Source organism: Leuciscus leuciscus (genome assembly GCF_965113295.1).
Source record: "Leuciscus leuciscus genome assembly, chromosome: 2".
Taxonomy (NCBI): Eukaryota; Metazoa; Chordata; class Actinopteri; order Cypriniformes; family Leuciscidae; genus Leuciscus; species Leuciscus leuciscus.
The window spans coordinates 5,224,310-5,239,720 of record NC_138726.1 but is presented as its reverse complement, the minus strand read 5'-3'; the positions used below and the strand labels follow the sequence as shown (position 1 = coordinate 5,239,720).

General features: G+C 38.0%; 1 protein-coding gene and 1 long non-coding RNA gene across 4 annotated transcripts in view; one reads left to right on the top strand and one right to left on the bottom strand.

Moving 5' to 3' along the window:
• Positions 1-15,411, bottom strand: part of znf609b (zinc finger protein 609b) — a 63,636-nt gene that overhangs the window by 20,061 nt on the left and 28,164 nt on the right. For all 3 annotated transcript variants that reach the window (XM_082160904.1, XM_082160903.1, XM_082160905.1), the window contains exon 3: positions 864-1,089. In XM_082160904.1, the coding sequence (XP_082017030.1) occupies positions 864-1,089 (226 nt within the window). The remainder of the gene's footprint in view (positions 1-863; positions 1,090-15,411) is intronic.
• On the top strand, positions 7,385-11,331 carry LOC309492206. The gene is made up of 2 exons (XR_014203461.1): positions 7,385-8,990; positions 10,432-11,331. It is a non-coding gene; the product is annotated as an uncharacterized lncRNA (long non-coding RNA).

The window sequence follows — 15,411 nt, the reverse complement described above, 5'->3', positions numbered from 1 at the left end:
TTTACATATGAATACGATGGAAAAACATACAGAGAGCATCAGCTTTCATTTCTGCTCTGACAGCCGCAAGACCAGCCGAACACTGTGAGTGTGTGTTAGAAATCAGGAATGATGAGAGAACATTGTGTTTGGTATGTTTTTCATCTTCAAACCAAACTTTGACCATCACACATTCGATCACATTAGCGTCTACACTACGACAGCAATCCGGTCTAATGTGTTTTCCACTGCCTCTGGAAGTGGTTGAAAGTGGACAAGCTCAAAACGTTTTAGCCCCCGTTTACACCTGTATATAGTGTCATCCAGTTGTGATCCGATCGACAAAAACCATCCTTAATACCAGGTGTAAACGGGGCCAAAGTGATTTAGAATGTGATCAGGGAAATCTTCAACCACCACCAGTTTGTATGCATACAAAATATAATGACTGGCTTGTTTTTATCATTCCACTTGGAAACAGAGATACTGCATTGATACAATGAGCTCTGAGGAACAACTAACCGCTAGATTTCCCAAGTTAGTGACCAGAATCTTGTTTTGGCGTGAGAAAGTCTCATAAACCAAGCGAAATCCGATCTGAGCGGTCAGACTGAAACAGATTTCCAGAAATACGATTTGAATAGGATTTCAAACCACATATGGATGTAGCTTGAAACAGCATTTAATGTGATTTTTTTGCTGTTCACATTAGCTCATTCTTCGGATTTCGGACTAGAGGATTTCGGATTAGCTCATCCGGTTTTCAATCGGATATGCACAAAAATCGGATTTGGACTGCCTTTGTCACAAGTTCAACAGGCTCATCAAAACTTGTCACCTAATCTTATGATCACACATGGCCTTGCTACAGTGCGTTTTCTTACCGTCTTCAGTTTCTTGCCACACGATGCCCTCCAGGTTGACGCTGGTGCCCGGCTCACAGGGTCCCAGGCACTCCGGCTCTGTGGACAGGGCTACATCTGACGTATTGACGGCCACCGAGCGCGTGCGCACCATAAGCTGCTCACAAGGTGAGGCGATATCACTGTTTCCTATAGAGGAGAGGAGGTGAAGCGGTGGAGGAGCCGGGGTTGAGACCGGAGACTCCATCTGGAGAGAGAGAGAGAGAGAGAGAGAGAGAGAGAGAGAGAGAGAGAGAGAGAGAGAGAGAGAGAGAGAGAGAGAGAGAGAGAGAGAGAGACAAAACAAGGAAGATAAGTGATGGTGGATCTCAGACAAGGAATTTAAAGGTGCTGTATACTTTTTCACTCTACTGAAGCATAAAAATACCATAATATGTTTGCATATATTGAGGAAACATGCTAAGTTCACATACTCGTTTCTCTGAAAAACACTTCTACAGCCAGTTATTTTACTTTGAAATGTGCATTTCCAGGCAGGAATGTCTGTTTTTGTTTTGGTCTGTGTGATACTGCACGTTGACAATTTGCCATTATCATTGTCAATTGCGCTCGTTCCTTTTGCATGTGCTGAAAGTGGCAACCCGTGTGAGCACCGTCGGTTCTGAGGAGGAGGGAGCAGGAGAACACCAATCTCCGATATTTTGAATTTGGACTGCAGTACCTATTTCGACCACTAGCGAAATTATTATAAGCCTGTTTAACCAAAGCTAGTTTGGGGGGGTTTCTCCCATCCCCATACAATGTCACTTCTCTGTCGTTTACAGCCCTGACGAGAACGTGGGTCTCCTCAGCTGTGAACCGCTCCTGGCAAATCCGCCGTTACAATAGCAATCCACCATGGAACAAGCGCGCCTGCTCTTAAAGGGAATGTGAGATGACGCTCTGATTGGTTTATTTCACGTTACGCCCAAACCACACCTATGAATAATGAAGCTACTTCAGACCAACCCATTTTAGATTTGCGTCGAGATCCGCCCACAAAGTTACTTGCGTTTCGCGTTTGATACTTGCGTTTCAGATCGTTAAAAGAGGGCCCATGGAGAGTATCCGCACATGCCCTTCAGGTAGACAATTACATGAAGGCTGTTAACTTCAACTTCGACGTATTTATTTCTATAGCACATTTAATAGCAACGTTGTTGCCCAAAGTGCTTCACAGTTATAATTAAACCATACATATATTATCCTCTTTTACAGAGAGGACCTGACCTGCACCCTGCTGGACAGTGGATCTCATTAACAGCCAGAGATGCTTTGAGTTTCTTACTCCTCACTCCAGGGGAACAGGCACACACAGCATGATCACTGACACCACATCATCTCACGGAGTGAGCACAGGCTCGTTTGTTCAATTAAGGAACAGTGGCTGTGTGTTCAGGCACTATAATTGACCCTACCTGCATTCAGGGCCATGATGGACACCAGCCAGGTGGACGGACAGAAATAGACCAGTATGAATACGGCATGCTGCTTCACAGTATTTTTCTGTGAGTGATCCATCTCCTGCGTCTACAGTCTCTGAGCTCATGCATTATTACAGGGTTCGTACAGACACTGTAAAAATGAAATTCCAGGACTTTAAGCACTACTTTTGGACTACAATCAGAGATCTCACTTATCAAACAATATCTTTATTATCTTTCAAATTCAAAAAAAGGTAAATAGATAAACAAAAATAAACTAATAAAACAAAATGGCAATGCAACAAAAGCAATGACTGTGGTAACTTTAACCATTAAACGGATACAATGAGAAAGATAAAGATATCGCTTGTTAAAACTGATTTTTTCCTCCCATGAATATATGATTGACCTGAAGAATGAAAGATGTATCATATACTTGGATATATGAGAAATATCAAGTAGTGAATATCAAAATGGCTCCATATCTATATCAGACAGGTTGCAGCGTTGATTTTGTGTGAAAATACTGTTTTATCAAAAAAAACTAACACTAATTTTAAACATATTGTCTTTTCAATAATTTTCAAGCACTTTGAGTGCCTTTTCATAAATAGGGCTGTTTTCAAGGGTTTTGCAGGACTACAACGCAATTTGTACAGATCTTATGAAGTTATAATGTATTAGAAAATAAGAAAATTACAAACACATCACTCTGAAACGTCCTGTGAAATCCTTGCTAGCAAAGTCTATGCATGAAAGCCGTTCTGCACAATCCTCTTGTTCGTTAACATTGTCAGGGTCTGAATCGGGCTCGAATGGGTTTGAAATTGAAACCATGCTTATTCATATTTACACTACAGAAGAACTCGTAGTTATTGAGGGGCGGGAACTAAGCACTGCCAATCACAACACACTAGGCCAGCTAACCAATCACAGCACATATCGTATTTCAGAAGGAGGGGCTTCATCGAAATCAGCATGTTCTAGCCAGACTGGGGAAAGAGGTTCAGTAATAATTTAAAATATGTGAAAAATAATGCATTTCTGAACAATCAAGCATCAAAACATAGTCTACCCCAAAATCAAAATCAAATTCAAGACTTAGAATAAGTTATGACGACACCAGCAACTGAAAACACTTACTTTCTGAACTCTTAATTGATGAGATCCAATCCCCAATCATGACCAAAACAAAGGGGGAAAATTAGAAATGTGTTTTTTTTTAACATGCTTAATTAGTCCTAAAAAGCTTTATTTTGTAATACATTTCCTCAAAAAAAAAAATTCACTTAGGTGAAAAAAAAGGAAAAAAGGGGAAAAAAAGAAAGGAAAAAAAAACCCAGCAAAAGGAGAAAGAAAAGATGATTAAATAAATTAATCACCAGAAATCATCAATGCCAGGGCATGTGTCCCACCGCTGGCACGCGGAGGAGTAAACATTGGCACAAAATGGAGAGAGGGGAATATTATATGATTATAATTATATTTAGTTGTTTACTTTGGAAACACTGAAGTCAAGGTCCAAAATTAACACTCGCTAAGCAGCAAATGAGAGGCTATCATGAGTAAATCTAACATTACAAGTGAAATTGTTAATAAAACATTATATGATTAAAGTCGAATTGTACACACACTGCCTACTAGAGAAAATATCTGCGGTCACATGTTTTCCTCCAGGACTCCATGTGGAATATTCCTCACATGAAGTCACCAAAATTATAAACCAAAACTGATCAGCACTGCAGTGGTAAATGTTCATTTGGGAAATAGAGTCACACTCACACTTACAACATTGTTGCATTGGAGGTGATGGGAAAGTATATTTAAGAGTCAGTTTGTTGTTGTTTTTGAAAGAAATTGATAGTTTTATTCAGTAAGAACACATTAAATTGAAAAGTGACGGTAAAGACTTTTATTTAGTTATAAAATTAATAAATGCTGTTCTTTTGAACTTTCTATTAATCAAATACTGTTTAGGCTAGAAGGTTAGTGTGACACTTATAGTGACATTTTCCGTGCTGAAAATCAAGTTTTTAATGTTATGTGGTGTTTTTATGTTTATATGCTTTAAGACAAACCATGTGCATATTCATCAGTCAACAGTATTGTTGAGTATTTTCTCCTTAAAACAGCAGACACTCTCAAAAAACATGGTTTCCTACCGTCACAAACACGTGAGGTTGGAGCTTTTCTCCACGGACTTTCAATGATGTTCAGAGTGTTTCTAAGGATGCTGATTATTAGAAGGGCAGCTGTCGGACTCTGAGATGATGAACAGGAACATGGTCTGTGTAACATTAGCAACACATTATTAGCTGTTTGATAATGTAATCAAGCCAAAGGCTAGTCATATCAATTACCGTTATGTGCCTGACATAAAACACACTACAATTCTGATACATCGACTTGTAGACGATCCTGTATTATTCGCTCTTCCTCTTCTAAATCAGTTTCTGGTTCAAACACAAATGGTTGAATTAAATATTCCCAATATTGTCTCTGTGTAGCGTTTACTACAGTAAAGCTGAGCGAGAGGATCAGGTAATCCGAGCTGCTGTGAGTGAGTGGAGGTGGGGCTAATTTGCATATTCATGAGCCCCTGTATACTAAATGAGGCAAGGGTGTCGAGTTACATTCAAGCTATATATTTTAAGGCACAATTTTTAAATATGAAATTTTGGTGATAAAAGATGAGTTTTAAGGGATACTATTATTGGCTACAGGGACTGGAGTAATAATGCAGAAAATTCAGCTTCGTCATAGCAGGAATAAATGACATTTTAAAATGGTACCACAAGTTTTTACAGTATTTTTGATCAAATAAACGCAGCCTTGATGTGAACATGAAACAAAAAAAAGTCTTACTGACCGCAAACTTTTGAATGGTGGCGTATTTTTTAAATATAAGGCCTTATGTATGATTCAAAATGGAGTATAATACTTAGAAAAAGGGTGTGATTTTACTTCAAGTTAAAAAGGTTCCCAACTCCTGATCTAAACGATGAAACCTCACGACGAAGAGGAAGGTCATGCGGAAAAATAGTGAAGCATGTCTGAATTGAGGCCTGTTATCATTTGTGATTGAGATAATAACCGGTTCAGAAGCACATGACTGTTTTTACCTCCTGCATGAAACATCACACCAGTGAGAGAAGCTCCTGTCATCTCGGCCGCCAGCTGATTTATGATAATGCATGACTCGCCAGAGCGGTAGCTGGTGCGCTGACACACACAACAGACGAGCAAACATCCAGCTGTCAGCTCTCCCAGAAAACACACAGACATGCTCAAACACACGCCAGGCCCATCAAATATACTTACAGCCGTAATATACACCGTAACACATTCATCAAGCAATTACCTCACAGGATCTGGATGTACTCTGCTATACACACCAATGAGCACATTCAAGACTTTTAAAGTCCTCCCTGTGGTGAAAATCAAGCTTTTGATGTTGTTTATATGCCAATGTGGTGTTTTTAATATGCTTTAAGACAAACCATGTGTAGATTCATAAGTCGACAGCATTGCTGAGTGTTTCCTCCTTAAAACTGCAGTGAACCAAAGACAGTCTCAAAAACACGCTGGTGTTTCTGACGTCACAAACTAGCTTGTAACCAATCAGATCAACGTGTGATCGTCAACCAGTGGATCTCTGAGCTGAGTGAGTGAGTGGAGGCGGGGCTCATTTGCATATTCACGTATACTAAATGAGGCAAGGGTGTAGAGTTACATTCAAGCTATTTTTAAGTCGTGAAGAAACATTTTTCAAGGAAATAATGTCATTTTGGTGATCAAAGATGAGTTAAGGGATAAAATGATTGACTACAGAAGGACTTTAATAGTGACGAATAATGAGAGTGCATCTCCATCTGCCGATACTGACACGAGCCTTTAGAATGTAAATGGAAAAAAACCTTCAAGTGGTTTTGATGCCAAGTGCCACAATCTAGCCGACGCTTGGCAGAAAACAACCGTCAAACGCATACAAAGAAGGGTAGGAAAAAATGAAGGTCTTCAAATTAAATAACAAAATTCCAGTTCTTCAACCTAATCTTTTCCTGAGATGAGAACTCACTGTGATTTCTAAATCTTGCCCAAAACATCAATCATCTATGTCTAAGCACAGATGCTTTTAATACTCTTGCAAAACACCAACATAGCCTTGGACAAGATAGAAGAAATGAAAGAGACATGAAGAAAATCCCCCAAACTCTTAAAATGATGATAAAGAGCCTATTCTCAGCCTTAAGACGGCACACCCACGCTCAGTCCCACTGCATTTATGCTCAGAAAACCAGGAACCTACTTTCCCAATGTTATAAGATTTAATCTGACTGATAGTTAATGGCATTTACTGACTGATAGTTAATGGCAACTCACTGGATTTGACAAGTTTACCAAGTAAATATCAAGTAGGAAGGCATTAAATCTTTGAAGGATCATCCCTGAAAGAGTTTCATTAGGAGGCACCTTTAACAAGATCTTGGTTTCAAATAAATGTCTATTTCACGCCTGTGAACTGTGGTTGGTAGCTTTACGTTTTGGTCAAACAGTGTCTTAGTGTTTAAGTGGAAGGTTGTTGACTAAAATAAACTGCAGTCTGAGGAAGGATTTATGCCGTTTAGTTAAATATCTGACTAGAGATCAGAACTTACTCTCTGCATGCATTACCTGGACTCTGTAATGAGTAGGTAGTGGCTGACAGGGTATTACATATAAATACACATAATGATAAAATTACAGCAATTAAGATGGACATTAACTTGAACTTCACTACAAAATATTTAGGGGGAAATGCAGTACCAATCATAAAGTGAAAAGAATGAAGAGTTTATTTAAGGCAGACAAGAGTGTTTACCATTTCCAAAATCTCCAAAAAGTGGCTGATTAACGGGCCTATAACGCTGGACACGGACTATAATACATGTATTATGGTTTAATAAGTCATGAAGCATAAATGGCTAATATTAAAATTCTATACTATATGGTGTTAAAAAAAAAAAGAAAGAAAGAAAAAATCTATATTTTTAAAAGTGGATTTAGGCATTACAAAATTATGTTTGAAATCATGAAATCTGCCAAATAACATTTACTCAATGTTATTAAATTATTAGTGTTTTTAAACTTATAAGACTTTAAGTGAGCGTTAAATATAGGGCAAAAGATATGATCACAATATTTTTTTTTTCCATATTGATCGATATCAAAATTTGTTGCGGAGTATCCCGACAATGACTGAAGCCTGGAGAAACCAGAGGGTTCATTAATTACATTTTCGAATATAGTTTATTAATAACATAACGTAAACTGTGCAAACTTGCTTTTTCTGCCTTAAAAACAATAGAAGTTAGGTTGCCTTGTAACATATTACATTTTTAGCTTCATATTTGAAGAGGTACAACCTATACGACAAAAGGTCACTGTTAGATCAAATAAAGTTCACAAATATTAGCTATGCACTGGTTTTACATCTAGAAATTTGAGTAAAAAGTGCAAAATGTAACCAGTCATTATGTACACTTAACATGCATTTTTAAGTAAATGCATGTGTTTTAAATCTAAAAACATACAGAAATGACAATGCATACTACTGAAATATCCAATGTTAGATCCTTGCGTTTTTAGTAACAGAAATATAGTATCATTGCAATAGTATGAGGAATAAAAGTGCATTGGCTCAACCTGGCTATCTGTCACTAACTCAAACGGTCATTTAACATACAAACAACCTTTTTCAGGAGGTTATCAGATGGTAAAAAACTCTTATAATGTGAGCAATAGTCCACTTTCACATATCAGAGGATGAACTGAGAGTCAGTTGCACAAGAGTGGAAGTACAACTCAGTCCTAAAGAATGCAGAAGCAAGCAGAAGCCATGCATACTTAAGAGTTCAACTCCATTTCACTCGCAGAGAAACCAATAACTTCACTAAGCCAGGAAAAAGGCGAAGCGGCCACAGGAGATGAGGCGAATCTTCACAGATGAAACCGCTTAATCTTCAGCCGTCTGTGGAGATGCACCAAACAAACAGAGAATCTCGCCGACATCTTTACAAACAATGAGAAAAGATTATATCATCGGCCTTCCAAGGAAGAGAAAACAGTGTTTCTACATTCCTGTGTCTGGCTTAATAACCAGCACTAAAGCAGGGAACCGAAGTGCGTCAAAACCACAACAGCAGAGATTTATTATTGGCTAATTAAAAAACAATTATCAGCACTCTCCAAGTCTCCAGTTCACTGATGCTCAGTCTTCCGTTAGAGCCGGATACAAGGAAGTGATTTTTATAAACGATAAAGACATTTTCCGCAGGCAGAGGAAGATCTGCTACAGAAAGCTAAGAGGATTCTGCATTCCCCAGAAGACATCCGTAGAAAAACTAATAGAGGGGGTATAAAACAATTGCCTTTTATGACTCCAAATACAAAACAGTAAGAATCAATCTGAGAGTGATAGCGGTGCCTGAGGGCGAGACGTCGAGATGGGATCGATTGGAGCCTAATAAGCAGGCGATCAGCACACATGCATGATGGGCTCGGTGACGTCCTGGACCCATCAATCTCATCTGGTAACTCTGCAGCTTCCACACAATATCTCAAGCTGCTTTCCCACCTTGCTTGATAACTTTGAAAATCCCCCTCAAAAAAAATCCATACAAAGAATTAAAGTTGCTCATCGAAGGCACTAGGGCTGGGATAAACGATTATTTTTTAAACGATTAATCTAGCGATTATTTTTTCGATGCATCGATTAATCTAACGATTCATTTTTCCAGTCCGATTCGATTTCGATTCGATTCGATTATCGATTATCTCCCCAATCCCCATTAATTGACTAATAGCAATTTATACATGTTAATTTACATATCTGAATGAAAAAAACATGAATTCCTTAACATTGCAATATATGTTTATTGCTCTTAAAATTCCAAAATAAAAGACTATACAAGTGCATAGTAATGCATTCTTAGTCAGAGGTAGCATTCAATAAAACCTTAAAGCCTTGAAAACACATAGCTTACTGAAACAAGCTTACTGAACACATAGGGCCTAGCTTACTGAAAAAAAAGTTCTTCTTTCAGATGAAAATAACAACAACTTGATGTCTAGCATTCAATGAAAAAATAAAAAGGTCACCCAAAATACTTGTTTAGAGCAATTGAAAGAAAACAGTAACCAATGTAAACTTGGGGGCTTTAAGCTAATACAGAGAGTGCTTTTCCAACAAAAAATAAATAAAAATTAACAGTGGGAGCCAGCAGCCTGTCATGGCGTCCTTCCTGAACCAACAGAATTGAACATTTATGTTGAAAACACATAGTCCTAGCTTACTGAAAAAAGTGCATATTTTAATTCTTCATTCACATAAAAATAACAACAACGTATAGTAATACACTCTTGCCACTCACCTTTTTCTAAAAAAAAAAAAAAAATACTAATAAAAAAAGTGCTTAACTAGAATTTAATAAATGGAACATTATTGTAAAGTGTTACCGATTTGTTATACACCGATTCAGACGCCTCGTGAGTTCAGTGTTGGACAGATCAGTTGTTTTAACCATTCATTAAAGTGAATCGGTTCAAATTAGTCATTAGTTCGCGAATTGGACGTGTCATTAGTGGACGTGTAGCCTACGGCAAGCGTTGTGTGATTATCCCGGCAGTTTATTTTTTACCACAATTCACACTCCGCGGTAATTCAAGAGAAAAAAATCTCCGAATGCTCCACGTGAAACTTTGGTCTTCCGCCCTTTTTCTATCGTGTCTAATGATTTTGCTTAATATGCACGAGGGAGAGAGAGAGAGAAGACAGCGCTCGTGTTGTTTGAAGACGGTGGGTGCGCCCTGTCAAGCGCAGTCAGTCATTCTATTCTACATCACTCACCGATCAAATAAGGCTTTGGCGGTCGCCCCCCCAAAAATTCAATGCAGGAAAACCCCTGGATGGATAGAATGATGGCCATCGCGTATCAGCGCACTTAAGGTACACACTGTGAAGTAATTTGCACACGTTTTTTAGAGAAATGAAAACAGGTCGACGAATCGACAGGCATATTTTGCGTCGACGTATTTTTTGCGTCGACGTCATCGATGACTTCGACGCGTTGTCCCAGCCCTAGAAGGCACACAATCAGACATAGTATAAATGGGCAAATTACATAATCAACAGCGAGATATATCGGCCACCATATCGCTATCATTTTTGGATGTTATCGTTATCGGCCTGATAAGAAAATTAGGCCGATATATTAAAGACAATAAATAATCGATTGTTTTCTTTCAGCTGAGAGGCTTCAGATGCGCACTGTTCAACAAGATGTTGCTTGAAATATGATTGGAATCACTTCAAAAAAGGAAAATATTGAAAAGTCATATCGGCTACATAAAATTATAATGAGAACATTATTATGATTGTGTACTTGGGACATGGCTTTTAATGGTGAGACTTGTGTTTTGGTAATCAGGCTCTCAAAAATGATATAAAAATGTGGATTTAGATTTATCGGCCAATATATCGGTTATCGGCTTTCAAATATAAAGAATAACCGGTTATCGGTATCGGCCAAATTTTTCATATCGGTGTTTATATTTATACTTGAGTCAACAAGAATCCTAGATTAATTTTTAGATTATCCTAGATAAGAAGGTTTTTTGACGCCCCCTAAAGTAGTCCTTCCAAATATATAAAGTTAAGCTATATATTTGTATGTACAAACAACACCCATATATACCGACACCGTGATAAAAATATTGAGTATTATATTACAGAAAGACAAAAAAAAAAAAAAGTGTTAAATGGTTTCCAAAATAACTGGCTTTGATATTGTCAGTAGAAGTAAAATAATTAGGCTACAATTAATCTCATGATTTCTGACCAGTCTTTACAAAACAGTATGAAATAGTAATTTGTTGAATAATTCATTGTGAACTTAAATATATTTCATTTATATAATATGATAATTCATTTTATAATATAAATATATTGCAGTTAACACATGCTAACATTTCGTAAAAAAACAAAATACTTCAATGTTTTGCGGTCACCTAGTGTGGATACCTCGGAAAAACGTTCCCAAGATCCCCATTTTCAGCTGAATCTGGTGCCCCTTGATAGCAGTAAATGTGCTCTCCAGTAAGTTTCTGCAACATGAAGACCAGTGATTTCCAGAATAGATCCAGTCAGGGCCGTCGCAGGAGGGGAGAAAAGTGATGTTGGTTCTAGGGACCCCCGGATTTCAGCAGACCCGGCGATTTCAACCGAGTGATGACACTACCTAGGGGTGTAATGGTACACGTATTCGCACCGAAAATAAGCATGTGTAGCGAACGAATGTAGTGTTGTTTTAACCACTGCACGTGTGGAACGCCATTTCAAACTCAAGAGTTTTCCCCTAGGATGGGACCATATGTTTATATTGATATACTTTGACGTTGTGAACACACCTGGAAATAAAATGGTAACACTTTACAATAAGATTTATTAGTTAAAAGGGATACTTCACCGATTAGCATTGAGCTTTGTATCAGTAGAAACCCGGTAGTATTTTCGAGTGACCGTGCTTCCCTCCCTCATGTCCCCCTGAGACGAGAGATTTCTGTATTGTGTGTCTGGAAAAAAACCTCAGATGACGCAAAAATCGTCATTTATCGTCATCTGAGGCTTTTTTGTTCAGAGGCGAGAGACTACAGCCAGTAGGAGGAGCTCGTTCCGCATGTCTTCAGCCCGCCCATAGGGGGATCTCACCATAAAACACCATCTTTTCAGTTTCGAGTTAATTAGTAGCCTAGTTGTATCATTTCTCCCGATACTGCCCTCTGTAACCGGTAGGCGTGGCTTGGGAGTGTCCTCGTAAGGCAGCGAAGCAAGTGCATTCTGGGAGTTGTTGTCTTTCATCCACATGAGCCAAAAATACATTTTCTGGCTTTTCTCAGTCTAGAAGGCACCAACTACATAAATGACCCAATTTAAATACACATTCATCTTTCGAGCGGTGAAATATCCCTTAATATCCCTAAAAATATGCTAGTTAATGTATTAACTATTAACTGTATTAACAGCTTTCCTGTAGCTCAGTGGTAAGAGCATTGCGTTAACAACTCAAGGTTGTGGGTTCGATCCCAGGGTATTGCACATACCTATGTATAAATGTATAGGATAACGCAATGTAAGTCGCTTTGGATAAAAGCGTCTGCCAAATGCATAAATGTAAATGTAAATGTAACTAACATGAACTAACAATGAGCAATACATTTGTTACAGTATTTATCCATCTTTGTTAATGTTAGTTAATAAAAAATACAGCTGTTCATTGTTTGTTCATGTTAGTTCACAGTGAATGAACAAATACAACTTTTGATTTTAATAACGTATTAGTAAATGTTGAAATTAATATTAACCAGTTCATGTTAACTAAGGTAGCTAACTAATGTTAACTAATGAACCTTATTGTAAAGTGTTACCAAAAAAATAATGAAGGACACGGTGCTGCCAGATAAGTGCAAGATCCAAGTTGTCTGAAAGTCCAACTGAAATCAAAATTGACCCCATTTACTTTGTTAGCGCATATTACTAGTCTTGTGGTGAACAATTAATCCGTGCAAGTTAAAACACAGAAAAAATTTGTTTGCCGTCGTAATCTTTAATCAAAGTCTGAAAAGTTACTTCCGGTCTGGAATGGCGTCCCTTCTCTGATGACGTAGGTTTGAGGACTTGGGTTGGGAAACGCTTAACCACTCCCCTCAAACCGTTAGTCTGTAATGAGCGAGAGATGGAGAGGAGGAGCGCTAGAGTAAAACCCTGCCCTCTGTTCAATATTCCGTTTTACTGGGAAATACGTCACAGCACTGAAGAAAAGTCGTTTGCAACTTCCGGTTCACGCGGACTTTAAACATGAGACGTGCTTTATATCAAGCGCTTCAAACTAAATCCTAAACCTACATGGCTTGCCCTGCTGTCAGATGAGTGCTGTTGAATGCACTTGACACAAGTTTTACTCAACTACCTACAACTTACGGTTGAATACTTGCCTATAAGGGTCTATTACACTACACCGTTTTCAGCTAAAAACATAAAACTTATGCGTTTTGGCCATTCATTTACATGACAACGCCGTTTTGGGAGCCTGAAAACGCAAACTTTTAAAAACGTGTTTTAAAGTGCAAGTTTTTGAAAATGGTCTCTGTGAAAACAACAAAAACGTGAATCTGTGAAACCGATGATGTCATGCACATGTGTATTACGTGTTCAGTCCATAGTGTTTATTATTGTATAGAATACAGGGGTTTTTAGTTGTTTTCGCGGATCCGTGTGAATTGGGATCGTTTGGACAATTGTGTCGTCTGTACGTGGAAAACTCAATGGAAAAACTTCTCCGTTTTAAGCATATCGTTGTCGTGTAAACGTACCCTAAATGTCACAAATACATATTTCCATTTCACATAAAGGATTATCCTGCCAGCAAGCAAGTCTCTTTTTAACTTTGCAGATTTCAACAAATGAGCGCCGGCACACGCATACACGTCAAATAGACGGAGGGAATCAGAGCGCAATAATTCAAAGCCTATTCTAAAATATTTCGCTAACATATTTTGCATCCAAAATTGTAGGCCCTTCAAATATCTTCCCTCATTTTCAACAGCACACAGTGTGTTCCTGCCGGACGCAACAATATTGACACTTTCTTTTAATTTAAAGACAGACATAGTTTGTTTAGTAAACCAAAAACTGTTTGATTTCCCCTGCTGTGCTGAAAACGTACCGACTTGTGACTTCAAAACCTTGGGACGTACCGAACCATCATTTTTGCGTCCCGTTACACCCCTAGCATTATCCTGATTAAGGTCTTTTGGGTGAGTACCAGTGATCATCTAAACATTACGCTAAACAGCTTTCACACATACCAAAAACCCAAGTCTGATATCAAACTAAACACACAAACCAAAGACGGTTAAAGCGAACGCCGGCTGAATGCACTGCTCTGCTCTGATAGCAGCTGGACTGTAGCTCTGAGGCAGTAATCTGTCAGCTTTACTTAACTGCTTCTGCGCTTTCCAAGATAACAGATGACCTACGCTGATCAACTAAGCTTAGGCTTATTTCAAGCACTGAAAACATTATGTTGTCCATCGTATGCCTACATATGTCCTTTTTGTTGGACATATTTGATGGCAAGATAAAAGCTTTTAAACTTAAAGGCTGTCGGTTTAAAAACAGACACTGTTTGACGGTACTAAGGAAGTGAGGGGAATGGTCAAATAGTATTATTACTTCTGTGTTACAATAATTCAAATGATCTCAGGAGTACTGGGATAAAGTGTATAGCTCGGATATAAACACTGATGTCTACGGTAGATATCAAAATAGAGTAAATCACCTTCTGAAAGTAACTTGACGCTTCAAACAATGATTGTATCATTACATTGTTACGCCACCGAGTGCCGACAAGTGACAAGTGTTAAAAGAAAATTATTTGTCATTGAATTAATCATTCAAGAGAATTGATAAAAATCACTAATTCATTCAGTAATGAAACAAGTTAAGTATTTATGAGTGAGTCATTGAATCATTCACTCAACCCGATTTGTTTAATAATTCATTCAGATTAAGCATTTTAAATAGAGTGCAGCAATTAAAATTGTGTCATAACCTCTAGTAAATGACAAGTTATTTTCTTTAGTTGTCTGTTCAGAATCATGGGAGAATCGTGATCTCGATTTGAAGCAAACAATCGTGATTCTCAATTTATCCAGAATCATGCAGGTGAAATGTTTAAAACAGGGAAATAAATGTGTCTGTAATGCTCAATGATTGCAAAATAGTCTTAAAAACAAACATGAAAAAGAATTGTGGTAAGATCATGGATCGTAAAAATCATGATATGATATTTTGCCGATCCCTATGACCAGTTTGCACAGGAAATCAAGGTAGAATTAAACAAAGATATTTTTTTTCTTGTTAGCATATCTGTAAAAGATCAAACCTCCCTGCAAGCATCTTAAAGGAGTGGGAGGTCTACACGAAGGGAAACAACACAATGGAATTGAACGCCGTGGTTTTAAAGTCAAGCCAAAATTCAATGCCAATGCTGCAACATGTGACGCAA